Here is a 27638-nt window from a genome sequence, read left to right as displayed (position 1 = left end):
TATTTCTGTAGCTTATGCTTAGTTTCAGTGCTGGAAAATTATTTTCAATGGTGCTTAATTGTAGAATTGATTTAATGGTGGTGATATGTTTCTTTACAAGCAAGTAGAACTTAAAACATTATCTTTTCAAATGCCAGATATGATCTTCCTATTAGATAGTTTATGGCAGTAGTTCATTCAAGGTTAGGTCTTAAAAATTGCCCTTCAGTATTGGTCTTTGAATATGGTTGTTTCCTTATGCAGTCCCGGACATAGCAAATTGAAGGCATTTGTAACTATAACGGTAATAGTTTATAAATGCACAGATGAAGTCTTTTCAAAAGGTGCATTCATACTCACAGTAATGTTGTTTGCTTCAACTTGCAACACTCTACATATTGTTTCTTTTTCCTAATAGTTAATGGAAACCTCCTTTGATGAAAAGAAAAGATAGGTCAGAGTATATTTCTCTTGACCTGGTGGCTATTCAGTTTTGTGTTGGTATCTATTTTAAAATTTCAAGTAATTTCCTTTGAAAAGATGTTCTGCTGCTTGTAGAGAAAAAAAACTTTGTTTTTGTATTTGTTTGTTACATTCAGTTAATCAGACAAGCCATTTCGCATAGCTTTGTGTTGAGAAGAGTAAGCTGATACATGTGATCTTTTTGTCTTCGGCAGTCCTCTACATAGACAGAGTTTCTCTGTGCTTTATCACAAAGATTTTTACCTTTTGTTTTTTAGAAATTAGAAGTATTTCACATAATGTAAGAATATGAAGTGTGTTTATCTCAGTGAGTAGTTTGTGTATGATCACTGAGCTATTGTAAAGAATTGAATGCGTATCAAAATTGCTGAAGACTTCAGATTTTTTCTGTCACAAGATCATGTTCACTTTATCTTCTGCCAAACTGAAATCTGTGGCAAGAACAATGCAGAAGATTTTACTGTGGGCTCTGTAGGTGGGGACAGGAGAGCTGTCAGAATATGGTGTACTTGAGAATGAAATCCACTTAGTACTTGCCAGTATAACACGCTTGCCTGCGGTCTATTATAAATGCCATTTCCAAGTTGGGTAGTTGTAGTTTATACAAAATGCTTGTTGCTGTGTACAACTTAAAAATTATATTAATGTAATTTGATTTTATGAATCAAGTATCTTTCAAGCATAAAACATGCTAAATATCAAATAGCAATTAAAAAAGTTGTCTGTGGTCATTTACTTCAGTTTAAGGCTCAAGTACTTGTAGCCTAATCAGTAATAGATCTCAAGGGACATTTATATTCAGAAATGGACAGTTTTAGAATCTAAAATACGCTTGAAAATTGATTACAGACACTACTACTAATGCAAACAAATCTTATTTGTGCTATTAGTAATATTAACATGCGGACTGAGTAGAAGAAAATCTTACGTGAAATTCTTTTCCAAAATGTTTATTAATTATCCTAAAATGTATAATATCACCAAGCTAAATATATTGACTTCAGGATATTTTTTTCTTTGTTTCTTTTGAGATCAAATTCTGTGCCAGAATACACATCAGGAGATATTGCAGGCTTGCTGGATTGTAATTATAGGCATAGTGTCTGATGTTGTATAGTTTTTTGTCTTAGTGTTCATATGTAAAAGTTCTATGTCTCTTAATACATGAAGCTTTTTCTGAGATATATCTTGGACTTTGAGTGTAAGTTTGATTAATACCAAATCGTCTGTTGTTGGGTGTTTAATAATAAAGTTCTTAGATATTAAAATGTCAAGTAGTCTCTTTGTAGCAATAAAATACTTTGTTTTCTGTATAGTATTCAATATTCCTTTGTAGGTTTGATAAAGTATCATGAAAAGGAGAGAAGAGGTTGAGTTAAGAGTTTTAAACTTAAATCGTAGTGCAGCAGTTGTCCTTAGTAACTTGGAAGGTAATCTTTTCACATTATAAAATCAAGAATTATGATACAGTATCAGTGTTTTGGTAGTGTACAGAGTAATAAAAAACAATAAGGAAATATAATGGAGGGCTTTGATCAAAAGCCTGGAGGTCACACTAATAGGTTTTATTTGCTGATTCACTGTGTGTCTTTTGATAAATTGCTTCACTTCACTTGCCACAATTTCAGTGTTTATAAAAAGAAGGAGGGGCACTGTTGATCTGTGTAGCTAACAAATGTTTTTAAAAATTTTAATTAATGCTTGAGAATTTGAACATCGCTTGATGAAAGTTAATTAAGTACGTATTGTATGGAGTCTTGTTTACTACATGGTATGTGGAGATTTCTGTTTGCTGTATTGAATATTCAAAAATCTTTTGCTAAGGAAAAACAGTGTGTTGAGTCATGAATCACTTTGCAGAGTTGGAAAGAGTAAATCCAGCACAAATAACCTGTGTACAAATGAATTGGACTGGTCACCTTTTCATAAAAATGTGCTTCAGAAGAATGCAAACTCAACCCTGAAAAATTAAAAATATTGTTAAAATGCTTTTAGAGTGGAAGATGACATGTGCTCTGCATTGGAAACAGATTTTGGCTCTGTTTCAGTTTTAAACTAGGGCATTCCAAATGTCACAGCAAGCTAGCACTGAGGGACTTGGCCTTGGAAAGAGCCAGCTTGACATAAATGAGTATTCGTTTGACGAACAGGATCTATTACTGCTTTTCAGAATAAGGCCTATCTTTTCATTTCGCATACTGTGATAGTACAGCTTTTATTCAAAGTTTGATTGTATTTCTGTACAGCACAGATGTACTTTCAAGTTTAGACCTTGTTCATGAAGCTGTACGTTTCAATGGAAAACTGTGGCGTACACTTTTTAAAATACAAGGTTTTAAGTGCTTGAAGCATTAAACTCTTCATGTTTTGTTGCTGTCATCTGTTCTGAAGTAGTATTAACTGAGTCACTTACCAGAGAGATATATGTGTACCTCTGCCAAAAAGTCTGTGTAGAAAGCACCTGACTAGCAATTTCTGAACTAAGAATTGAGACTTAAATGATGTCGTAATTGCTCTTGGTGGGGAATATGAGATATGTTATGGTATTTGCTTTCGTGTTTGATAGAAGTAGATGAGAATTCTATATATATGTCCAAACACCGAATTTGAATAAATCCCCAGAGAGGAGTGGCAAGGCATAGGTGGGTTTGAAGTTATGTGCTGAGGAACATTTTGAAGAACCACAGAATTCAAATAAGTGGCCTCAGTTTCTCTTTTGCGTAGTTTCCATATTTAAATTCACATTATGGATGCCTCAGAGTGGTGCTCCTTTCCTAAGAATAGACTGGGACATAGTTCTAGCATAATACAAATTAAAAATTTTTTTGATCATTGTACTGAGAGTGACACTGTATCTTGAGGCTTCAGTAGTGCACAGTGTTCAGTGAAAATAGATAAGTGGAGTGCTAGCTTGATTGCTTTCCAAATTTCAGATATGTAAACAGTTCACAGGGAGGTTGTTTCTGTTGTTTGAACTCTAACTCAATGATTCTTGATCATTGTTGATGTGTTTAGCTTACAAGGTTCAGAGCAAACCTTGAGTATTTTCCATTATCTAGTGAGATGGTCTTTGTTTTGACAGCTTGATTACTTGATCCCTGTCATAAACAGACCTTCTCTTAATATAAGAAATGACATGTTCAAGCATTCTCTCAGCATCTGATTATTCAATTTCTGGTGGCACATAGTTAGGAGGAAAAAGAAACAGTTTAATTTATGGCTCTTAATGGAGCCTGTACAGAGCATTAGTGGAAAAATTTGATAAAAGTCCTGACACTGATCCTGTAAGGAAAAACATAATATATGAGGTTTTGTCAGACCTGGAACTCTCCCGTTGTATTAGTTGGAGTGAAGGCCAAGAGGGCCACCTTCATTCGAACGTGGAGGGAACAGGAAGGCATTTGGTTACATGGATGAGAATTAAGGATTTGTCAAGATTCTTTTCACCTTGAAGAGCAGATGAGGTTTTATTTGACTTTTACAAAGTCTAACAATGAGAGTTGTGATGCAATTGGAGGGTATAAAGTGTAGGAGAGGAACAGTCTCTGAGTATTCTTGTAGCTTTCACATTTTCATCATATTAAACTGACCTAGATACCACCCCCCCAACTACATATTTATTGCTGCACTTTTTTATCAAACCAGTGAGCTGGTGGAAGTCACTATTGAAATACTGGGAGCCCAGATTTGCTGACTGCTAACTCAGCTTTTGACAGCCACAAATGCAGAGACAGTATTTTCTTCAGATCAGTTCATTCAAGTAGTTCTTTTCTTATTTTAACTTATTCAAATATGAGAAATTAAGATTTAGAAGAAGGCAGACAACTTTTCTTTTTAATGGAGTTGGTAAGGAAAAAAACATTCAGGATCTACTGGTTCCAGATTTGAATGGTAGGATAAATTAGAAACAATCCATTCAGTTCTCTTTATTATTTTTAGTGCTGTATTTATCAAATAGGAGGGGTTTTGGAAGAAAAGGTTTCAAATGTTTGTCCCCCTTGTCCGTTGTTTACTAAAGGAGGTTTTGTTTATAAGGAAACAGTTGAAGTACTGTGCTTCTGCTTGTATTTAATTCTTACCCAGATTAGTATTTATATAAATGGTGATACATGCTAAAGAAGTAATCACATATATAACAAATCACATATAACTAACCACATGACAGCATGTACAAAACTAACAGAAAAGCTTTGTATTTTTTAGTAGTAAAGTGTAAATATGTGAGACATCATACATGTATATCAAGGAAAATGTTTACTGAAATACATATGGCTAGTGTGTTCTGGTTAGCATCAAAAAATCTTAATCCAGCAACAACAAAAAGTCAATTCATGCACTAGTTGTATCAGCAGCTTTCTTTAAGAAAATAAAAATGGCAATGGAAGACATGATTAAAATACATTTACTGCTTCTTGTTTGGTGATTTAAATAATTTGAATTAAAGTCAGTCTATAGGAGACTGAAAATAACTTGTTTTTTCTGCTTGTTTTTAAGATGCATTAAAGCAATCTCCTTCAGTGCTTCTGTATAGAAGATTCCCAACAAAGGTCTATATGTTTGTCTGCACACATCACCTCACTTCCAGATGTTTTATGTATAGCCCAGTGCACCAGAATTGTCCTCTGCTGTTGAACTTTTTCATTCTGGAACTGAAAATATGATGAGACTGAAACGCTTGTTTCAACATGCTAAGTATAGCTTTCTTAATGGAGTAAACCTATTGGAGTCCCATGTTACCGTGTCATGTTTGCATTGTGATAGCACTGTAGAAGGAAACTATACTGGACTGCTATTACGCAAAGTGGTATGCAAGCATTCAGACCTCTTGAATGTGTATCACCGTGATAGTTCCCACTACAGAGCTCACATTTAATTAAGAGCAAGTGTTATTGAAGTCAAGCTGATCTGAAAATAGGAATCATCATTGAAAATGCATGCATCATTTGGAGATTTGGGGGAAAAAGAAAGAGGATTTAACTCAAAAGTGCAATAAGGAAATTAACCATTAAGGACAGAGCTCAAAGCCTGTCCCTCTATGCTGGAAACAGTGGGTATTGGACATTGGTGAAGAAAAAATAGTGAGGAAGGTAGATGTATTCCTGTTAGGTAATATGTGTGTTTTCACTAATAGTGCCTGGTGTGTAAGATTAAGCTTATGTAATTTTAACCTCTCTCCAGTGATGGCTCTTCACGGTTAACTGGAATGGTATGGAAATTGTAGCACTTCTGAGACATAGGCTTATTCTACTACTATTTTAATACTACTGTTTAGTAAACTGAGCTGTTCCAGTTACTTCTGGCATTTGCTTTACTTGATACACTTAGAACTGCAGTGACCTGTCTGCAACAAGTTTCTATGACTACGTCATTATTTTTTTATTTACTGTTAATTTCTGTTCTGGTGTTTACACATAGCTGTAACTAAATTGGGCAACCTGCTTTTTAAGTAATCATTTTTGACATATTAATTGTTTGAGTCACTCCAGAGATCTTTCACTCTTAAATCACAGATTGGCAGTTTCAGTACTGCAGTTCCTAAGCTTGTTTTAAGTTGATCCTAAATCTTTAAAAGATGGGTTTTCTTCAATTGCATTTGAGACATGAGAATTCATGTTTTAAAGATTTTCTCTGCAGTTGTGAGAGCTAGAAACTTTAGTATTAAATGTAAATGAAAGCTAATATTTTCATTAAGCAAAACTACTGAGATCCTGTGATTAAAATGTCAAATACTGAAAAATGACAAAAGAATGTGGTAGGTGCACTGGCTACCTTTTTAGTGTCTCTTCCTCATATGTTTTGTTTCTGTACTACTCTGTTGAATACTCAGTGCACCAGTTGATTTATCTCTAGATATAAAAAGAAATAATAGGCCACAAACAATATAGAGGGAGTATTGGAAACAGCTTTAAATTTACCATGAAATCTGAAGAATGTGTTTTTTTTTTTAATTCTAGCTGTGTGTACAGCTATAACAATGAAATATGACAATTTCTTTCCAGTAGTATTGAAAGCTAGTATACTAAATAAGTAAGGGAGCTTTTTTTTTTTAATTAAACTTGTTTATTAAAGCTGGCGTAGATGTACTTTAAAGCAAGCGTTGTATGACCATTTCACTTGGTCAGTACCTCTTCTCCAAAAAGCTACTTTGCCAAAATAATAATCTTTATCCAATGTGGCACTACAGCTGTGTTAACAAGTATCTGGTTGCAGTCCCTGATCGTACTTTTTAAGCCTTTGTGAGTGATTTTGAATTTTGGACGTGACTATTAATAGTTTCAGCAAAAGCTGAGCATCAGAACATACATTTTCATGGCAAGAAAGCTGCATGAGCGTCTAGTGAGGTACTGTTGTATCTGCAGAAGTTTGTAATGCTTCCTGGTTTTTGACAGAAAGTGGCACTGATGGTGTGCCTGCTTCTCAGACATTTGTTCTGTGCCGGTCTGATTGTAAGGGACTGGGTTGGGTATCCAGTGATCTTTTTCAGAGCTGAGCTAGGTACGTGAGACAGACAAAAGATACTAAGAGGAAACAAGTAAAGAGAGGAAATTGCTTCCTCTGATTTGTGCTAGGGTGTCAGAGGCAACTCTGGGCTCTGAAATGGTTTCTTCCTTGTGCTAGACCAAAACAAGTTCTAAAATCTAGGATGTTCAGATGTGGAGAGGGTTAATCTTTCATTGCATTTTTTTCTCCTCACCTCCTTAATTTCCTATAAGGAAGTTGAATCTGAAGTGAATTTAGTAGGTTTGGTATTAGAAAAGAATGCAACCTAACCTAGCCTTGCGATCTAATGCTGTTTCCTAGAGTTTTGTTCTGAGTTGTACAAACACAAGGTGAAAAAGATAATGGTCCTTGAGTTTAAACACTTTTATGATTTAAGCAAAAGGATTTGGCTATTAGTGTTTGCCTTCTCTGAAAGTGCTTTTCCTGGTATTATTAGGTTCATTCATACCAGTTTATATAGCATGTGGACACTCTAAATGAAAGTTGAAGCTATTTAAGTACTCGGTTCAGTAGTCACTTTTTTATACATCTTATTTTTTGCTCTTCGTGTGTATAGCGTGGTAGCTTTTTTTTTAAGTGCAGTTGCACATCAGCTCCCTTATGTGAAACAAGGACATAAAATTCATGAGACCTTGGCATTATTTAGTATATGTTTATGGATCTCTCTTTCTTTTTTCTTTTTTTCTCCCTTCTCTTTCTTCTCCTCCTTCTTCTCCTGCTTTTATGTCATCTTTCCAAAAGCTTCATTTATGTTTTATCATAAAAATATGTATCAAGTGGAATGGTACTGTACTTCTGTCTAGTTGCTTTTGTTGCATTTCAAAATGCAAATATTAATAACAAAATTGAAGCTGGTGGCTTCTCTAGGTTAAGAGGAAATGAAGGACTGTAAACAGTACTTGGAAGATCAGTTTCTACTTCTTTACTGATAGTGTGGAACCATGTTTCACTTTCTGTTTGAATCCAAACACACTTTCTTCCCCTGTATCCTATGCAAAATGTTATATTCGTGAACTATGTTATACTTGTTGTTTTTAGCTAAGTTGATCAAATAACTCTAGGGTTATTTTCTGCTGTATGGCTATTAGTTTCAGAAGAAATACCAGCTGTGAAATGTTAATTTCATTATTTCTACGGTCTTTTTAAAGGTGGTGGAACAGCTAACAAATGTGATACTTGCCTTAGCATCTGAAAAATTAGGACGTTATATTCTGGTTCTGTATTGTTTAGGTTTTTACCTATTAGTACCTAACATATGCTCTTAAGTGCTGCTTCAGTTTTATCTTTCTGAAAGAGTAAATAATTAATATTCTTCTTTATAGGGAGAAGAGAATTTATCCAAAGATTAAAACTTGAAGCAACCTTGAACGTGCATGATGGCTGTGTAAGTAACCCGTTGCATTTTTGTTCGTTAAAGGATGTGAAATTTGGTTTTGTTGCCACAGTGAGAGTTTCCTTATAAAAATGCAAATACCACATATCAAAACTGAGCTGGAAACTTGTTGAGACCTACATCTGAATCCTCTAGGCATTTGTTTCTTCTTAAGCGGCTGACGCTTTACCTTTGAGAAAAAACAAAGGACTTCATCCATTCCAATACGTTAATACTACGTCCTAATACCAAATGAATTAATCTCTTGCGTCAGAAAAACACCTACTTATTTTTTCAATTACAACTATTATATTAAGCTTTTAAATTGAATTTTTAGTAGTATTGTGCATGTTTTGTTGACTTAAATCTGTTAGTGTTGAATGATTTGTTACTTATTTAAAGAGACAATAATGACGACAAAAACAAGCCATTCCCTGAAAGTCAATAACATAACTTAAAATATTCATTATTTAACTGCTTAGTTTTTGAAAGTGGTCCAAATATTATAAACTATATTCTTTTAAAGAAAAGATTTTACAGGTTGAAGAGTGTGTGTGTGTGTGTGTGTGTGTGTGTGTGTTTTTGTTCTTTATGTCCAGTGCTCCCATTCTATAGCAGGCACACTGTTTTTGATTCATTGATGTTAAAAAACAAGTTAAAATACAAGCTGGGGGTATTTGTCAGCAGAGGATTACTGGAGTAGTGGATATCTTTAAATCTCTGCTCCAATCTTAAGAGATTACAGCTGTTGTGACAGGACTCTGCTATACTGTCTTTGAAAAATAGAGTAGGTGATCATCACGGTTTTTAGAGAGTTCTTTGTCATACAAAATACCAGAAAAGTGATGGAATATTAGATACTTCATAAAAAGTAAAAATACAAAGGTAAATTTTGGATTTTAATACCTTTAATTAAAAAACTGTTCAGATGCAAGCAGCTCAAGATAAAGATCTTTACACTTGTAGTTTTAATTAAGAAATGTTACCAATTTTAACTTAATGGAAGTCATGCTGCTAGTTTTAAAGAGTGTTTGAATAAAATGTCACTTTCTGGCTTGAGATCATAAGTATAATTTTGACTTGGTTGTATTTTTAAGAGTCTCAGATGTCTGAAAAAGGTAAAGTTTAGAACTGCAATATCTAAAAAGCAGGCTACTTCTGCTATACTGGCTACAAATACAGTTTCAACATTCAAGTACACATGGTGCTGATTTTCTAAGAATCTGAAGATTCTGTTTTCGTAGTGTTTCATCTTCTCAAGTGTACTTGGGGTGAAAATTTTCAGATTTTTTTTCCTCTGAAATTGATTTTTATTCTTTTGTTTGCTTTCTTGTAAAAATAGTTGTTCTCATCTATGAAAAAGAGAGATAGGAGAAGAGTAATATGTAGCTAGTTGTATAAAATGTATGTATTTAGTTAAGTACCTCTGTATGATGTGACAAAAATTTCAGATTTGGTATTGGCTATTGCTTGAACCTATCTGGTAAGTATGTAGTTGAAAATATGTTTTAAAATGACTGTGATAATTTTTAGGATGTGGCCTAACTTCATTGGTTTGTTGTGTGGAAAATATTTTAATGATGGACTTTTAATATGCAGATGTTTAAGAACTTGGTTACAATTTGAAAGCCATCTTGAGAAATCAAATTTGCTCAGAACTACTCATCTTTAAAAGAGTGGGATATTAAGTGTTCTTACTTCATTTACTGTAATTTTTTGCAGGGAATGATCTTCTATGGCTAATAACCATTCAATTAATTCTTTACTATTTAGTTAAGAAATATGAGAAATGAAGTAAATTAAGTTGTAAATGAAATTGTGATGTATTTGCAGAATAAAATGCTTGTATCAGAAAATGCTAAACAAGCATATTAGGATTTTTTGCACAATTGCTTTATCAGCATGCATTTCTTCTGTGAGGAATGAATGTCATAATTGTCTTAAATTTTTTTGTTTGTTTGTTTAACAGTATTTTCTAAGTAAAGAAGCTGTGTTTTTGGACATAGTAGATAACATACTTAAGCAAGACTTTGTTTTTCCTTAATTGAGGAGAAAAGTAAATTCTAAAGTCAAACTCCCTACCTAGCATTTGATCTATATGTAGCATAAGAGATGCATCTTGTGGGAGATGAGACTGTATGTGTAATCACACTGATAAAATCTTTTTGAACCTGGAGCAGACTGATAGTTCACTGAATTACTTTAACTGTACATATTCTCATAGTATTAATGTTACCATAGCACCTTTCTGTTTAGGATATGAGTATTTTTAACTCATGATTTTGATACCACTGTCTCTGAAGTAGTGCAATATTCCATTCTTCTTGTATCTCTTACCTTTGTTCTATAACTTCATTTAAAGATACAGTTTCTGGCAATAAAACAGAATCACTGAATAAGTCTACCTCATTGGTGATGTCTGCTTTATGTAACATTACCCTCCTTCTAGGGCACAGTTTGCCTCTTTCAGCAAGATTCACATTGTCCAATTGAAAATGAGGTGGTATCTAACCTAGTAGGAGGGTTTTTTTGTTTTGTTTTCTCCTATTAACTATAAATGGAGCTTGAGAGGATGAGGAGTTCAGCTGTAGGTGCCTAAAACTAGGTGAGATGCTTTCTGTTTGAAGTGACTATACCCAAAGGAGAAAACACTTTGAAAGAGAATTAATTTGGATGAAATGGGAGAGAAGGAAGAAGAAGGGAAGGAAAAAGCATTTCTAAAACATGTTGAATTGGAATAAAATATCATTTATTTTTTCTTCCAGTTCTGGTGCTATGAAATTTTTTTTGAAGAACTGTAGAATATATAGGTAAATGGAGCCTTTGACATGAGGAAATACTACATTTTAAATTAGAGGAAAGAGGATCACCTGGAGGGATAATTTCTCATTTCTATCTATAGACATTCAGTTCAGTAACAAATCAGTGCCCTATGTGGCATACTTCTCCCTCAGGATAGTGCTTGTGAGCAAGTCATTTTTAGATGTTGTCCTCAAAGCTATGCTTAAATTAGCATAGAAAGGATGTTTAGCATTTGTTAGAATGTGCATTTTTATCTTTTCTTTCAAAAAAAGACAAGTAATTCTTTTTTCGTCCTTTTCCTTGCTTGGGACATCTTTCTGATACTCTGATTATCTCAAGTCATTTCTGTTTCCTTTTTTCTTGTATGCTGCTAATCTATCCTGTTCACAAAAAGAGTTAATTCTGCTGTTAGGTTGCGTAGGAGTGATGGGCTTGGGTTTTCAGTCTTTTAAGGATTGGCTGTACTGCTTCCTGCATTTCCTTTTAGGAGAAGACAGATATAGTAAATATGTTTTTAACTATTCAATTATTTCATTAGAAGTGCCTGCTGCTTCCTTTCAAGGCCAGAAGAAGAAGGAAAGAAAAAAGAAGAAGGAAAAAAAAAAAAGATACATAAGATAACATATGGAACACTTAATAGAAAAAGCTAATTACAGACCCTTTGACAGTTTTTGTCTTGTTGGTAATCCTCTGTCAGTTCTGTTTAGTGTATCATTTCTTCTGTCTCAAACACCTCTTTCCAAGAATTGCAGACCCTTTTTGTAAACATTGTTACATTAAGCTTTTAGCTGAGCATTGTAGTTATTGGCTGTGAAGGTAGGTAGTAGATCTGTGGTTTTTTCTCCATAGAGTGGAAATACAAACCCATTTTCTAGCTGGTCTCTGTTTTAATAATGGATTTGCTATCTGGGAATGGGACATCAGCTTTGAGCTGATGGTCCTTAGTGATTGATATATTCATTTGGGTTGTACACTGCTCATTAAGTTGTACTGAACATTGAGTAATGCACTTTATTAAGTGATCACTTGCTGGAAGATCAGTTTTCTCTAGAAAAAAAAATCAAAAATAGCTTATTCCACTGAAAGACTGTGGTACTCTGTTAAAAGAGTAATACTCAGAAGGTGATCTGGCAAGAAATAGAAAGTGTGTTTAGCTGTAGACTTCTAAAACACATTTGGTGAAGTCATCTTCATTTTTGTTGTGGAACAAATTCAGCCTGTGTAGAGTATGTTATAACTGGTCAACCCTGAGAAAATCAGAATTTGAAAGGAGAATGATATGTTGTGTAGGCTTGTTACAGAAAATCATTGTGCTTCCCCTTTGCACCTTTCTATACTTTCTCTCTGCATTCCTGTCGGTCAGTTTTTTGGGGGGACCACTCGCTTTGTTTCATTTTTGTACTAGCTCTTCTTCTTCACATTGTTTCTTAATTTTTATAGCTTCCTTGTTTTTTCTGCTGTTTGTTCTTGTTTCTGTTCTTGTATCTTGGTACTAGCATTTTGGTTGCCTTAAGGCAATCAAAGAATTTTTCTGTCTGAAAGGAAACATAAGTGAAAATTAACTTTCTTGGTTTTTGTGTTTTCACTAGCTGTAATACTCTGCTGTGTTTGACTACATTTTTAGCTACTGTGGTTGTCAGGTTAATTCAATGTTTGATGGATCTGGGAGCAAGTTGAATGCTCCATTCTTGGTGATTGACAGCCAGGGTTATAAAATCCTAAGGGCCTCCATACTAGGTCATACCAAGGCTCAGCTGAGCCTGATTGATAACTTGGCTCTGACAGTGGCAAGTACAGATTGTTGAGAAACTAGAGAGACAGTGTGTGACATGCCTCTCGAGGGGCGGCTGACTTTCTTCTGGGTTCTTGAGTCAGTTGTGCTGAGCTCGAGAGAGCATCCTTTGTCAAGTGTGAGAATTTAGTAGAGCTAAGAGGTTATAACAAAGCTAACAATATAGCAAAGTTAGAAATATAACAGCACCAAAAATGTATATACTTAGCAGAGTGCAGCAGTTTAGTCACAGGTGCACAGTACGATGACTGGTCTTACCCTTGCCTTGAGGGCCAGCCTTCCAAGGTGTTTCAAGCAACAGGTGCACAGTACAGCGACTGCTTTTGCCCTTACAGACCACCCCTCCCATCTAATTTTCCCCACTTTCTCCTCGCCACCTGGTTGACATCAGGGACACCTCCACTGACAGGTGGGTCCTTGGGTCTGCAGGCCAGCTGACCAGGGGTCTGAGTCCACACCACGTGTATGTGGCTTACTCCCATTTATACCCAGTCAGAACAACACCAGCCCACAGCCCTACCAAGGCTGCAGGGCTCCAGGCAATACATCGGCAGGTGACCTGGTGCTCAGCCCCCAGCCCTGCTCAGTGGGTCGCAAATGTGCCCATTACCAGGCCATTCTGAGGGAAATGGCTCCACCTCACCGAGGTGCCTGTGGTATGGGTCTGCTGTGTCACTTCTTTGTCTGGACTCATCAGTCATGTGTGGTGACTCCAGCCATGGTGCACCCAGGGTTGTTGACTCCTGGGGAGCGCCCCAGAGCAAACCCCTTTCCTATGGGGCTGCACTGTCCAGAGTCCTGCGCTCGCATGTGTGGTGCCAGCCACTGGGCAAGCATACAATGCTTGATGGATGTGATAGAGAACATACCAGAGTTTAATGGATAGAGAGAGGTGAAGGTTATATCTTTTTGTTTGATTTTTTTTGTTTGTTTTTCTTTGAATACATTTGTTCTCTTCCACTTCTGGTGATGAGGACATGACCTGTCAGAAAATTCCGCAGTTGTGATTAAATGTTGTAGGAAAACCATTTTTTATTTTGGATCTGTCGTAATGGTTTCATTGATGGCCTCTAATTTCCTTTATTGTAAAGAACCATGAAAAGTTGTTTCTTTCTTTTTCCATGTTGTTTGTGATTTTTTACAAGATTCTGAAATACCCTCTGTCTTTTATTTTTGAATGGACTGAAAAACCCCAGTACAAATTAATTGCTTCTTTCAGTAGAAAGTGTTAGGTACATATCATCACTCTAGTCATCCTTTTCCATACTTTCTCATTCTGAATGGACTGTAATAAGGAGAATATGGGAAGGCGATAGGAACCAAAACTGCATGGTGTAGAAGATGTGGATCTGCCACACATGGATTTATGCACTGACAGAATAGTGTTTGCTTTTGTGTTCATTTTTAATGATTCCTTATACTGTTTGAATGCTCGTAAGCATTGAGCTCGCTCTGCCATAGGCATGTAACACTAAGATTTCTCTCTCCTTGCCTTCCCTCCCATGCCCTCAGTGTGGTAATACTTGATTCAAAACTCCCCAGTTAGTATGGTCCAGTTGTGGTAATTCCTTCCTCTTGCCCTTGTGATTCATCTGAAACAACTAATCCTGATTTTTGCAACTTTGCCTAATTAAGCACCCCAGGCAACTTATGATTAAAATTATAACTAAAATTGATGCTTTTATTTTAAACAAAACAATGTTTTGGGCTCAGAATGAGACTTTTCAATCAAAAAAGAGAGCACGAGTCTACACTGGTATAACACACTGAGGCAGTTATTCTGCCAACAGAAAATATTAATAGCTTCAGTTCAACAGTTAAAATAATATTAAAGAATACATGAAATAATAATGGTCATGGATGTAATCTTTGTGCATGAGTTAATGCTTGTAGGCGTGTTACTGTAAGGATACTTTCTGAGCTTCCTGGACTTAAGTGCTTTTACACTTGTATTTAGTATTGTATTAATAAAATAAAGCTTTGTGAAAAGAAAAATTGAAAGGTAAATGTATTGTGAAGTTCTTCCAATATCATTCTGTACCTCACTTTAGGATTCTTCTTTCCAAGCATACTCACCTTTCTCAGAAAGGGTTCTGGGATGGATTCTACAGTGCTTCTCACAAGTGGGCTTTCACAAGATCCCTGAGAAGGTGTGGTAATTGAAAAGTGTATAGAGCAATGGATGTTCAGAATTTGGATAACCTGAAGATATAATAATGAAAGCACTGTGATGCCTTCCAATTAAAATTCAGAGAACTCTTTGGAGTATATGTGGGACATTAATGTACTAATTATGTACAATTCTGGGTACTGAAGCCTTTGTTGGAAGGCTTAATTTTCCTGATGGACTATTCTCACATCATCTTCAGGAGCAAAGGGAGCAATTGAGGTGCAAATGGAGGGCCATAGGTGAAGCAGGTGATTACCTTATCAATTTGTTTTAAAAGCACCTTTTTTTTTTTTTTTTTTTTTTTTTTTTTGTGCTAGCTTCTTAGAAATGACTTAATTTCAATTAATTTAACTCCTATTTCTGTAGTGTTGGATGAGTATATTATATTGATATTTTAATATTCTATATGTTCAGAAGAAATTTTAAATAGTTTAGGTCTAAACTGATTTTTATTAAATAATTCACACAGGTGAACACAATTTGCTGGAATGATACAGGGGAATATATTTTATCTGGTTCGGATGATACCAATCTGGTAATTAGTAATCCTTACAGCAGAAAGGTAAGTTTGTTTCTAGATACTCAGCATGTTTCAAGTAAGACTTGTTATTATTATTTTCCAAGAGCAACTAATTATTATCTGACTAAGATAATATCAGGCACTTTATAGGATTCTAGAGATGGGAATAAAATCTCACAGTGCTTTAAAACCCTAGTATTGTTATCCCTTGTGACATAGGTATTATCCCATTTTATGGTAGGTGGTCTGGCACAAAAGCAACAAGGCCTCACAACAGATTAGTGTCAGAATGAGTAATATGATTCATTAATTCTTGTGAAAGTTTTTAGTGAGATAGATTGTTCTCTGTTTTGTTTTAGCTTTAAAATATTGTACTAGCTTTTGATGAGGGTAATACAGAGTTGTTTTTATATGTAAAAATTATTGAAATGATGTGTCAATTTGAATTAAAATACCTTATTACCATTTGAAATGACATTACCTTGTGAGTGCACCTGTGTAAGTGGAGAGGAGTTTGTACTAAAATAGGGGAAGCAGGTTTGTGGAGAAAAGTGTTGTAGAGATCTGTGCTTTTCTATTTCTGCACTAAACTGGATTATGTTGCAGTCAAAGGACTTCTACTATTGTCAGCTAGCAACTATCCTGTAGTAGGAGGATTTCCATAGTTTGCTCTTTAAGGAACTGCTGATAGTTTGTTAGAAGATACACTCTGAACTATGTCCTTCAGTTTTGGGGATCTTGTGCACTGATGTTCCAGTGAAGTCCTCTTTCCCACACCTTCTCAGAGAAGTTGAAGACCAAACCCTGAAGAGGTGCTGAAAAGTTAAATATAGAAGGGGGTTCCAAAATGTGTGTTTGGTATCGTGTAGGAGTTTGGATAGGAAGTGGCAGAGACAGAAATACTTCTTTTGCATGAAGAGCTGTGCTGGGAAAATAGTAGCAATCTGGAGTGTTGCCTGTGCTGGTAGGTTGTCTCTTTTCTCCGCTCCCTCAAATGAGCTGTAGCTTCTAAATGTCGTGTATTCCTTTCTTTTATTGATGCCAGTCTGACAAAGCTCTGATCAGTGTCATCAGGCTGGGGTTTCTGTTGTACTGGGACTTCTTCTGAGGAGGAAGAGGTATCCAAGACAGCTGGGGAGTGGAGGAAAGCAATATTCCAAAGTGAATATATGTGAACATATTTTAATAGACGAAGTAACTTAAATTCATGCTTCTAAGCAAAGAGTTTGGATTTTTTCCCCCTTGTGTACTGTTGTTGCAATTAAGTGAGACTCTAGGGGGATATTTTGTTTTTTAAGTCAGCTGAGTTATTCTTGTTTTCTGCATTTTATGTAACAGAAGAGCAGATAAATTTTTTTCAACATGTAAAAATGCAATTATAAAACAGCAGGCACTTGACAGAAGACTTAGTAGTATGTCTGTTGTTCATGAAATGTGTAAGAGGTGTGGGTTTTTTTGTCTTTTTAATGCCTGTTATTCAGAATTGTTAGCTTATTTTCTCTGTCTTGAGTAACAGGATTGGGAGCTTTAGAGTTTGTTTTAATATCTAATCAATAGTATGTTAGGAAATAGAAAGCTTCAGGACAAAGTATATAAAACTGACTGTCATGGTAAAATAAATTATATGCCGTTCTGCCTTGCTATAGATGGATGACATTCATTGTGTTATGTTTATTGTCTTAAAAAAAAAAAAAAAAAAGACTAATGCAGCTGTTAGTTTGCTGCCTTGTAATAATGTGTTTAGATTTATTTTTGACTGCTTTTAAAGCATCCTTTCTTAAAATAAATTCCCTTTAAAGAGAAATGAAATCTACTACAGTAGCATCATTACAAACAATTTTTAAAGTTTATACAGTTGGCTTGGATTAGGATGACATATTTTCCTTGACCCACAGTATTCCTGATCTTCTAAATTTCTCTGATAGACATGTTGGTTCCTGGACTAATGTTTTACTTTGAAAATTTTACTTTGAGAATCCTGACGTGATATGTAACTAACATTTTCAAAAATAAAACAAATTCTTTAGACAGCTGCATTCTAGTTCTTTCACTTTGCCAACCACTTTGGGAAAGTACACAAGTAAATGTCTATTGTAGAACCATGTTTTCTCTAGACCAAATTTATTCTAAGAATAGCTTCTTTGTTAATATGAAACTAATATATCGCTGGCAGCATGTACATAACTGAAGTTTTATAGTACTGGAGTCATAATTTTCCCATTCTTTATTTGCTTTGAAAATATTAATCTCATAAAGCCTTTCTTCTTTTCTTTTTAGGTTTTAACAACTATTCGCTCAGGACACAGGGCAAATATTTTTAGTGCAAAATTTTTGCCATGCACCAATGACAAACAGATTGTATCTTGTTCTGGAGATGGAGTAATTTTTTACACTAATGTTGAACAAGATGCGGAGACCAACAGGCAATGCCAGTATACGTGCCACTATGGAACAACCTATGAGGTACCTTACAGAAACATAAGATGATTTTAAGATAATGTAATACATCTTTCATTGTATTGCTAAGGATTTTAATCAGACAATGGAAGGTTTATTTCTGTGCTTAACAAAGAATTAAAGTTTTTTTATTTTATTTTTCTTGTCTCATTTTTTCTCTTAGGGAACTGGCTTTAAAAGAGAATTGTTATCTAAATAGAGGATTTTTCCAAAGATGAATATCATTGAGGCCACTTTCTTTGAAAATAAAATAACTTGATAAACTTTCACTAAAATAATCCTCTGTAGAATAAAACTTATTTAAATGTGCTGCAAACTTCTTTTTTTCAAATAGGTTATGAGAGAGGACTATATTTTCCATTTTTTTCTCAAAACTTAACATTTCAGTAGTTTAATGCCTTTTTTTCTTTACTGTTTAAATCTTAAAAAGATATGCCTATATTTTAGCATATGTAAATAATCTGAAAAATATATTTACAATTTTAGAAATTTCTGTATTTTAGTTAAGTGTTTGTGTAAGTTTAGAGCAAGCGTTTTCAATCCTCTTTTCGAAGTTTTGCTCATGCTAATTGGCAGGTGAAGAAGGTGTTACTTAAAGTTGGAATGAATATCTTTCTTTTTTAATGATAGCAAAATTAGTTTTTTGAAAAACTTACTATGCTTAAAATAGAATTGATACATTTTCTTCTTAGGTTTTAGGTGTCAAGTTTTTTAAACAACCACACAGTACATATACACAGAGGAAAAAATCTCATATCCATGTTTTTTAATTGCTTAGCTCTTATTTCATGGCAAGTTTTTAAATCTCTTTATATGCTAAATGAACAGAAATTTTTAGAATACTTTGTTAAAAATATGGGAGGTTATGTGAGAAAAGAAGATGGCTGAAGCACAGCCAGAATTCATTTCTGATCATACAGTAGAAGTATCTTTAAGGTTGTGATTATACATGTTTAATCAGAAGACTTCTCAAAACCACTTTTTGTCTGCAGGGTAATGCTGTAGGTCACTCAAGCAAACTTTATCTGTTTTCATGGGTTTTTGCTTGAGATGAATTCAAGTAGTCCAGGTATTTGGCTTCCGTTTTGCAAAACAGCATTCTGCATTCCAGGCTTACACTACCAGCTTTTATTTTTGAGATGTGTTTGTTTTGACTGAGAAAACTACTGTTTTCTTTGAATAGCCTCAATCCTTATGGCCTCCAATCACAAGTTTAAACTGCCTCAGTTTTCACTGAAGTTCACTATATATAGAAAGCTCTATATCACTCTGTGCAGATTGACTTGGGTGTTTGCTGTATCTCAGATAATACCAGCCTTTTCATAGGAGCATCTGGTGGTCAAGATGCTGTTTTTTAAAGATGTGGACCTGGGTCTGTCAGTTTGTTGCCTTCTGGCTGCCTAGGGAAATGGGAGCCCCTTTGCTGCTTGGGCAGCCAGTTTAATGCTCAGCTGGTACCTCTGCTGGGCAATTAGCTCTGAATATTACAACTTATAAAAGGTTTTTGAGCTTGAGAACAGGGAAATGGTTATGGGTACTACACTGAGGCAACCTTCAGGCAGTGATAGGAGTATAATTAGAGCAGTGAAGTTTGGAGTCATGGAGTACGCTACTCTGAGTACTACAGAAGAAAGATAGAGTTTGAGGAGGTGTTGCCCTGAGGAGCCACTTTGGCAATCTGTTAAATTTTCATCTGTCTGAGATTGGGTTGTCCAACTGTTTTTGATGGATTACATGAAGTGACTGACACCAGGTGGTGCTGCAAACCAATGATCAAACTGGAAAAATTCAATAAAAGCAATTGCCAGTTATGCTTGTGGGTCAGGATTAGTAACACTAGGTAGAATGTAGCACTTAAGAGGCTTTAATGTGAGGTTTCAGTCCTTTTTTTGGTGGTGGTTGTCATCAATAACGATATGCATATTGCTATCTGCTAGACTAGATGTAAATATAAGTTTGTGAGGTAGTACAAATTAAACTTGTCACAAGAGACAATGAAATTGAAGAATATGTTAGAAGAAATATGGGCAGCCATCAACCTAGGAAAGCAAGATGAAATTTTTGTTGTTGTCCTTATAGGATAGTTTTAATTAAACAGCAACTGTATGGGATATAGTCATCATCTTCAGTATCATTAACTGAAGACAGTACAATGTTTTAACTACTGGATTACACAGTCAAGGTGGTGATGGAGAAGATTTTATTCAACAAGTAATATTAACAAAAGGGCAGTGTTTTGTTGTTGTTTTTAATCACTGTAGTATGATACTCCTGTGGTGGTTTATACTGTTTTTGAATACAGTTAATGGAAGACATCTCAAAGTCCACTAAACTACATTCACTATTTTAACCACAGCATCTTTTTTGAAGTTAATTATATTAATCTGTTTTGCCCTGAGATGAAAAAGGGAGCAGATTTGTATGTGCTATTGTAGTTGACAATAAAGACCAGGGTAAGATGTTTTCAACCAGACTCTCCTTACATGTCTCATGTTTTCATTGAACGTATCCAAATCTTAGTAGTTTGAGCTATCTTCAGAAAGTTGTCGGTAAGATATGTTTGTAAAATGTTTTGGAAAGGAAAGATACTTATAGATTATAAATCCTGTTACTAAGTCTTAAACCTATTTAATATTTTAACATTAAATTAAAAGGCTTCTGGAGTGGGAAAACCTGTTTTAAGTTTGGTGACATTACTGCCCAGCTCTGTGTAACCACAACATTATATTAAATACAGAACTTTGTCCCACTGGATTTTCTGAATAAGAAAAGCTAATACAACTTGGCCTTGAGATACTAACTCTAAATTTGATGGTGAGTTAGATTTGAAACTTGGAGCCTGTGACAATTTCAGACATTAACAAAACACATCACAACAGAGAATTATGGAAATTTGTGTAGGTTGTTATGAACTGTTGTGAACTATGAGATAATTGTGCAATTAGAGGAGAACACCGAGAATAGAGATGGAGAGAGGTGCTTAGAGAGGATTTGTAGTTTATATGAAGCTATTAAAAGTTTATTTTTACTCATAGTGGCTTTTCTGTTGCCTATTAATTATATTTTAGAAAGAGAACATAGCTTCATGGATAAATCTTACCATCATCTTTTCAATACAGTCAAATTATTGTATAGCTCAATTTTTGAAGTTAAATACAGTAGATAGAAAAGGACTTTTTTATACTGTGTGCTTTTTTTGAACTTAAATATATTAAACAATAGCTATTACTTATTGGAGACTGTCTCTCCATTACTCTGTTTTTAGCATTTATAAAGTAGTTTGTATATTTTTAAACACCACGTATAAATTGGCATACGTAAGTGTAGGTATGTACTGTAACGTTTACATTCATATTGTGAAATAGTATTAGCGTGGACAAAAATAAACCATGGGTCCCTAAAATGTTACACTGTGTTCAACAACATTCTCAGGACAAAATAAATGTTTTTTAATCCTGTGTGAGACTTCCCTAGTATGGGCAAATCTTAGATCAGGGAAATGATGCAATATAATGCTCACTTTAAAAACAGGGGAAAAATGTATTGAGGAGCAGACTAACATAACTGTGTTGGGGGGGCTCTCTTGAATGCAAAGAAATGATCAATGGGAATAAAAGCCATTTAGTATTTTGATGTGATTCAGACTTCTGAGGGTTTTGGCAGTGATTGTTATTGCCCTATATTACTTCATGGAAAATAAACTGGACTTCTTTTGAATTATAACAGCAAATTGATTACTTATCTGAAAACGGATAGTAGTAAATGCATGTGAGTTCTTACAAGACAGTAGAAGTATTTGTAAGATTTGACCCATAATTATTGTTTTCTTGAAAATGAAGAAACATTACAAATTTTTCATTTTTCTTTTTCATTTATTTCAAAAGAAAGACTGATGAGTCATTGCTTCAGTCTTTACATCAAAATACTGATGCTTTATTTCCAAATTAATGGTATTTCTAGAAGTATTAATACTCCTTAGCTCTTTTTCTTCCTTCCTTTCTTTCTTTCTTTTCTTTTCTTTTTCTTTCTTGTTTTTTTTTTTTGCAGATTATGACAGTACCAAATGATCCCTATACTTTCCTCTCTTGTGGTGAAGACGGCACTGTAAGATGGTTTGATACTCGAATCAAAACAAGTTGCACAAAGGAAGATTGTAAAGATGTAAGAGTGAAATCTTTTAATAAAGATGACCTAAATGTAGAGCTGTACATCATACAAACATAGGATTTGAATCCTGGTAAGGCTTTTAGAAATAATAGATTTCAGGGTCCTTGGTGGAGATGACAACATATTTCCCAAGAAACAAAAAAAAAAAGTTTTGGGATTTTTTTTTTATAGAAGTCTCTGGAGTTTAATAGCTTATCAATTTTGATTTAATGTGTCATACGTAGTAGAAAAGATTCCACCTTGAATCTGAAGTTTAGTTTGGGTTATACTGATTATTATAGAGTGCAGAGTTAGAGGCAAAAATATGATCTTAAATTTGAAAACCAGCAGCAGCCTTGCCCTTTGAGCATCCTTTGTCCCTCCATAATATGACAAGAAAGTACTTGGTAATGAATTATGCTAGATCAGATTAATTACTTGTATTATTTCCTAGAAGGTAAAGTATTAGTTTTGTCCCCTATGTTTGGAATTCAGAAACAATTTTAGTATTGAATTGGAGGAAAACTGACACCAAAATATGAATTATACTTGCATGTTCTTGATTAACTTTGTTCTGCTTTATGCAAATTTCCCAGTTCTAGGAGTTTCTTTGGCCTCTAATTACAGTAAATTCAGCTATCTAATTACCTGCCCATAAACCAAATCTATTCTAATCTTTTAAATTAGGTTAGACTTTTCCCGTGTATTTGCTGCTCTACCTACTCAATAGCTATCTATATTTGCATAAGAAAATCCAGTGTGCAAGCCAGTTTATAAACCTCTGCTTGTTATGCTTACCTATCCTCAAATATTTCAATTTTTTTTTTTTTTTTTAGTGGTTGGGTTTTTGGATTTTTTAAGTTGATGTCATGCCATGTTTCTCTCTGATAGTTTTCCTTCTGTGCAGTGGCTCTTCTATTTGACATATTTACAGTCTATCTTCACAGTGCCAGACCTGATTCTCAAAAACTTCACTTCCTTGAATAACAAAGCTGTCCTGGAGCAAAAACAAGTGTGTACCTCAGACACTCAGAACTACTACTTAAATGCAGTATTTTTATTTGTTCCAGGACATTTTAATAAACTGTCGGCGTGCTGCCACTTCTGTTGCTATCTGTCCACCAATCCCATATTATCTTGCTGTGGGTTGTTCTGATAGCTCAGTAAGAATATATGATCGGCGAATGCTTGGTACAAGAGCGACAGGTAGGAACCATACCTTACAGTAAATTTTTCTAACCACTTGCAGTTCCAGTTTCTGGTTCTTTTTTTTCAAAATAAATGGTGAATAACTGAAATGTAATGTTTTTATCTGAGATCTATGTTTTTTTAATAATGGGTTCATTTCACTGCAATATTTGCTAATAGAAAAATTTTAAGGTAAGAAAACCTAACCTCTTAATTCATCTTAGAATATATTCAGTGCAGAAAATAATTCTGTAATAGCTCCTCTTTCATCTTGGAATATGAGATTGCAAGGTTCTAAAAGCTAGAGATTGCAGCTTGTAACGGTCCGCCTATATTTTAGTTAAGTTTTATTCGCCTTCTACTCTGCTATACTGGAATATACTCTTAAAGGAAGACATCTTATGAACTCTTTAATGTTAAATGAAGTATTTGATTTTGCAGTAGTTGTTGCTGTATGTAACATCATTTGTAGCTTTTAGGTAGCAACATCTTTAGTTAGAAACCAGAATGCTTCAGATGCTTAGGTAAGGTTTTCATAAAAAAAAAAATAAATAATAATAATATACCTTCCCTTGTATTGTAACAATACTGCAACAAGATAAATTCAGATATGCAGGCTTGTAGGGGAAGAGGAAAGAAAAGAAAAAATTTCAAAAACTATGTTTTTGTCTGAATATATTTATTATAGTCTTGTTCTCCGCCCTCCCCCCCCCCCCCCAAGGATAAGATACTTCATGACTTATCAGTACTGAGCAAGCTACTGATTTTCATTTAGGGCTTTCAGTCCTTACACAGTATGAGATGATAAACTCTGAACATGTCTGTCTGTCTATGCCATATGAGAAATGGCTATGTGATAAATGAAGGCTTTTTGAAACATCCTGATTTTCTGGGTGTTAAAGTTTTCTAAGATAATTTTAATCTGCACATAAATTTTTAATTCTAGAATTTAAGGTTGCTTAATATGTGGAATGGAGGTGAGTTGTCAGGGAAGTGTAAGTCCAATATATAGGTGTAGTTAGGCAGTTTAAAAGAGCAGCATTTTTTGATCACAAAGGAGAAGGAAAAACGAGTATTTTTGAGATTGTATAAAACTTTGAAAATTTACAGATATATCTCCCCTCTTCTTTTCCCAAAACAATGTGTTCCATCCTAATTTGTGTGGTGATCTGTAATTGTTATTGTGTAAATGTTGTTAGGTTCCATTTGTATTCCATTTTATAGGTAGTATCCATGCACCGTTGTGTGATGGGTGTATGACATATGAGTGTGTTTGTATATTCATCTATTTAAATAATGTGCGTACAGTGTAACAAAAATATAATACTAGCTAGAGATGATATGTCACTATTTAGAATCAATTTAACAGACTTCAGAAGCTACAGGATACTTCACTTTTCTCTGGTTGTTTTCCTTTGGTTGTTAAATAACAGTGTATTGGAAGAAGATAGTTGAAAATTTGTGATGGTGTGTTTTTTTTTTTTTTTTTTTTTTTTTTTTTATGTAGGGAATTATGCTGGTCGGGGCACTGTTGGAATGGTAGCACGATTTGTTCCTCCTCATCTCAATAACAAATCCTGCAGAGTGACATCTCTGTGTTATAGTGAAGATGGTCAAGAGATCCTTGTTAGCTACTCTTCAGATTACATATATTTGTTTGATCCCAAGGATGACACAGCGCGAGAGCTTAAAGTTCCTTCTGCTGAAGAGAGACGGGAAGAGGCAAGTGGTTAGAATGACCTGTTTTCATGTTTTGGCTTTTTTTTTTTTTTTTTTTTTTTTTTTTTTTTTTTTTTGTAGTCTTACCAGCTGTACTGCCTTTGACTCTTGAGCTATCATTGCACTCTCAAACATTTTTTTTTTCAATGTTTATAGAATGTCTACAGTATTGGCGGTGTTTCTTTTTTTCCTTCTTTTTTATTATTTCTTTTGGCCACATGTATTCTTAGAAGAAAACTTGAGGAGAAAGCAGGTCTTGGTTGCTCAGATGACTAACAAACAAATACAGTCTGCATTTTACTTCTTCTAGAAGTCCAGTGCAGCCTAATAGTAGAACATGTTACTTTGACTATTCAGTGATACACATAGAACAGGTTGACTTCAGTGTTATGACTACAGTTTGTAGTAGGAAGTACATAATTACCATTATTATCTCCATGATATTCCTAATTTGATATATTCTACAAATAAGTTAAAGCTACAGAGACTCACACTTAGCCATCGTCTTTCTGTAACTAGGTTCAGTCACACAGGGTGGGAGCTATGTTTGTACTTGAAATTTGTATCTTTTGGATGTTGCATTTTTTGCAGATAGATTCTTGGACTGTTTTGCTTTCTAAGGAAATCCTTGCCTCTTCTCAGGGTTGAGCAGAATTTGGGGTACCTGTATTGAAGTGAGAATCACAGGTCCCTTTTTAGCTTTCTTTCTGTGATAATTTAGACCACTTTGTATTTATGAAACTCACTAATGGCATGAGTCACGGGAAGTTTTGAATTCAACTTTGCTGTCTCTGACTCCTTGAGACTTTTGGTGGAAGTTAATATCCTAAATCACCTGAGTGTTAAAATACAATGTACGTATTTCATGTCTGCCTCTCCAACTGATGTTTTAACTGCACTTTGAGAAAAGCACTGTATCATCTGGGGGAAGCTCAAGTACGAGAGCCATTGCTGAAAGAAGAGTTATGTGATAATGTCTCTGGCACCAAGAGCCTTGATGACTTGCATGATTCCTGCAGACTAAAGATGGTCTCAGTGTTCTACACCTGTAATTCAATTATGTAACAAAACACAACTGTATAAAATTGAAGAAATTACTTTTTTGAGACTAGGAAAATTTAGCCAAGATACTTTAAAACACATTTGATAGCTTTTAAGTGAGAATGTTTTCTGAAATGTCAGTGAAATTCTGCAGTGCAATTGTTTGAGGATGATTTTCTAAAAACAATTTGAAAATTTCCTTTATTTTTATAATTGGGTCTGGACATGTGGAGAAAAGCAGAGGGAAATTTTAGCTGTAAGTAAAGTGTCACATTTGCCATATATATATAAGATGGGGGAAAAAAGTCTTTCCTCACCCTTCACTAGTAAGTAGAGGCTAAGGGAAAGTTGCTATTCACACCCTGAGATATGACAAGTAGATTTGTTTGTGCGACAAAATTTATGTTTACATACCTAATGTCATGCCTTGTTTTCAACCACTTGGACATAAAATGACTGGCAAATGGTACAGGTACAGAATTCTGAGTAGTTATTTGCTGCCTGCTTTCTAATATGCTGTGAAAACACAGAACTTCTGAACAATGGATTTACAGTGAAAAATGCTTTTTTTTCATTTTGTATATATTGTAGATGTACATTATTTCAACCAGAATTTTAATTTGCTTACAACTGCCTATCATGCTCTTTTGTTTGGAGGAAAGTGTTCCATTATGGTAGCATTCAGAATGTTTTAATTTTGAAACCTATTGTCCACATGAAAAGCACTGGTAAAAATGTTTTGCTCTGCTGGATTGCATTCTGCATTTTTTTTACAAATCTAAAATCCCACTCTAGATTTAGAAATAGATGTGTAATAACATAATGCATCTCTAAAGACAAAAATAGCAGCAAGAAAAATACATTTTTAGGAATCCATTTATCTGTGAAAATAAGTTCATCTGTAGAAAATGTTTCATTTGTTTTTCTGCCTCTCAACCAATTGATTCTTCTTTCGTCTAGTTTGCAAGCTTTGTATCTTCTTGTAAACAATAACATTTCAAACACATGATTGCACAACCTACAAAGCGTGTTACACTCTAGGTATTTTAATCCGATGAAAACTTTTACCCCTAGCAGGTTATACTTGGTCAGCATAACATTAATTCTGCAAAGATCTTTCTTCACTGGATATTTAATTGTTAATTAGCATGACCTAACCTTAAGTTAAGGTACACTATGAACTCAAAAATACTGTGATATATGAAAAGTTTCTTAAGAGTTGTTGCCTTTAGATCCCAGTTGAGTACTTCATTTTAGTTAAGAAAAAGTTTGAAACTGAGTGTATACGCTAACTGTTCAGTTAGCCTATAGTAATTCTTAGCAAGTTATTCTTTACGCTGGTAAAGAAGTCACAATTACAGCAGGTTTAGACTAAGTTTAGACTTGCCTGAGACTGCCATTCTACACTGTGATTTTTTAAAAGAATATTATTACCAGGTCAATAAAAATTAAAGAATAATACACTATG

General features: G+C 34.5%; 1 protein-coding gene across 8 annotated transcripts in view; it reads left to right on the top strand.

Moving 5' to 3' along the window:
• DCAF6 (DDB1 and CUL4 associated factor 6) overlaps positions 1–27638 on the top strand; it is a 91914-nt gene that overhangs the window by 9814 nt on the left and 54462 nt on the right. For all 8 annotated transcript variants that reach the window (XM_062597174.1, XM_062597183.1, XM_062597165.1 and 5 more), the window contains exons 2-7: positions 8286–8347; positions 15569–15661; positions 17897–18082; positions 22124–22237; positions 23293–23428; positions 24918–25132. In XM_062597174.1, the coding sequence (XP_062453158.1) occupies positions 8286–8347; positions 15569–15661; positions 17897–18082; positions 22124–22237; positions 23293–23428; positions 24918–25132 (806 nt within the window). The remainder of the gene's footprint in view (positions 1–8285; positions 8348–15568; positions 15662–17896; positions 18083–22123; positions 22238–23292; positions 23429–24917; positions 25133–27638) is intronic.

Source organism: Rhea pennata, chromosome 1 (assembly GCF_028389875.1).
Source record: "Rhea pennata isolate bPtePen1 chromosome 1, bPtePen1.pri, whole genome shotgun sequence".
Lineage (NCBI taxonomy): Eukaryota > Metazoa > Chordata > Aves > Rheiformes > Rheidae > Rhea > Rhea pennata.
This window is presented reverse-complemented; position numbering and strand designations above follow the sequence as displayed.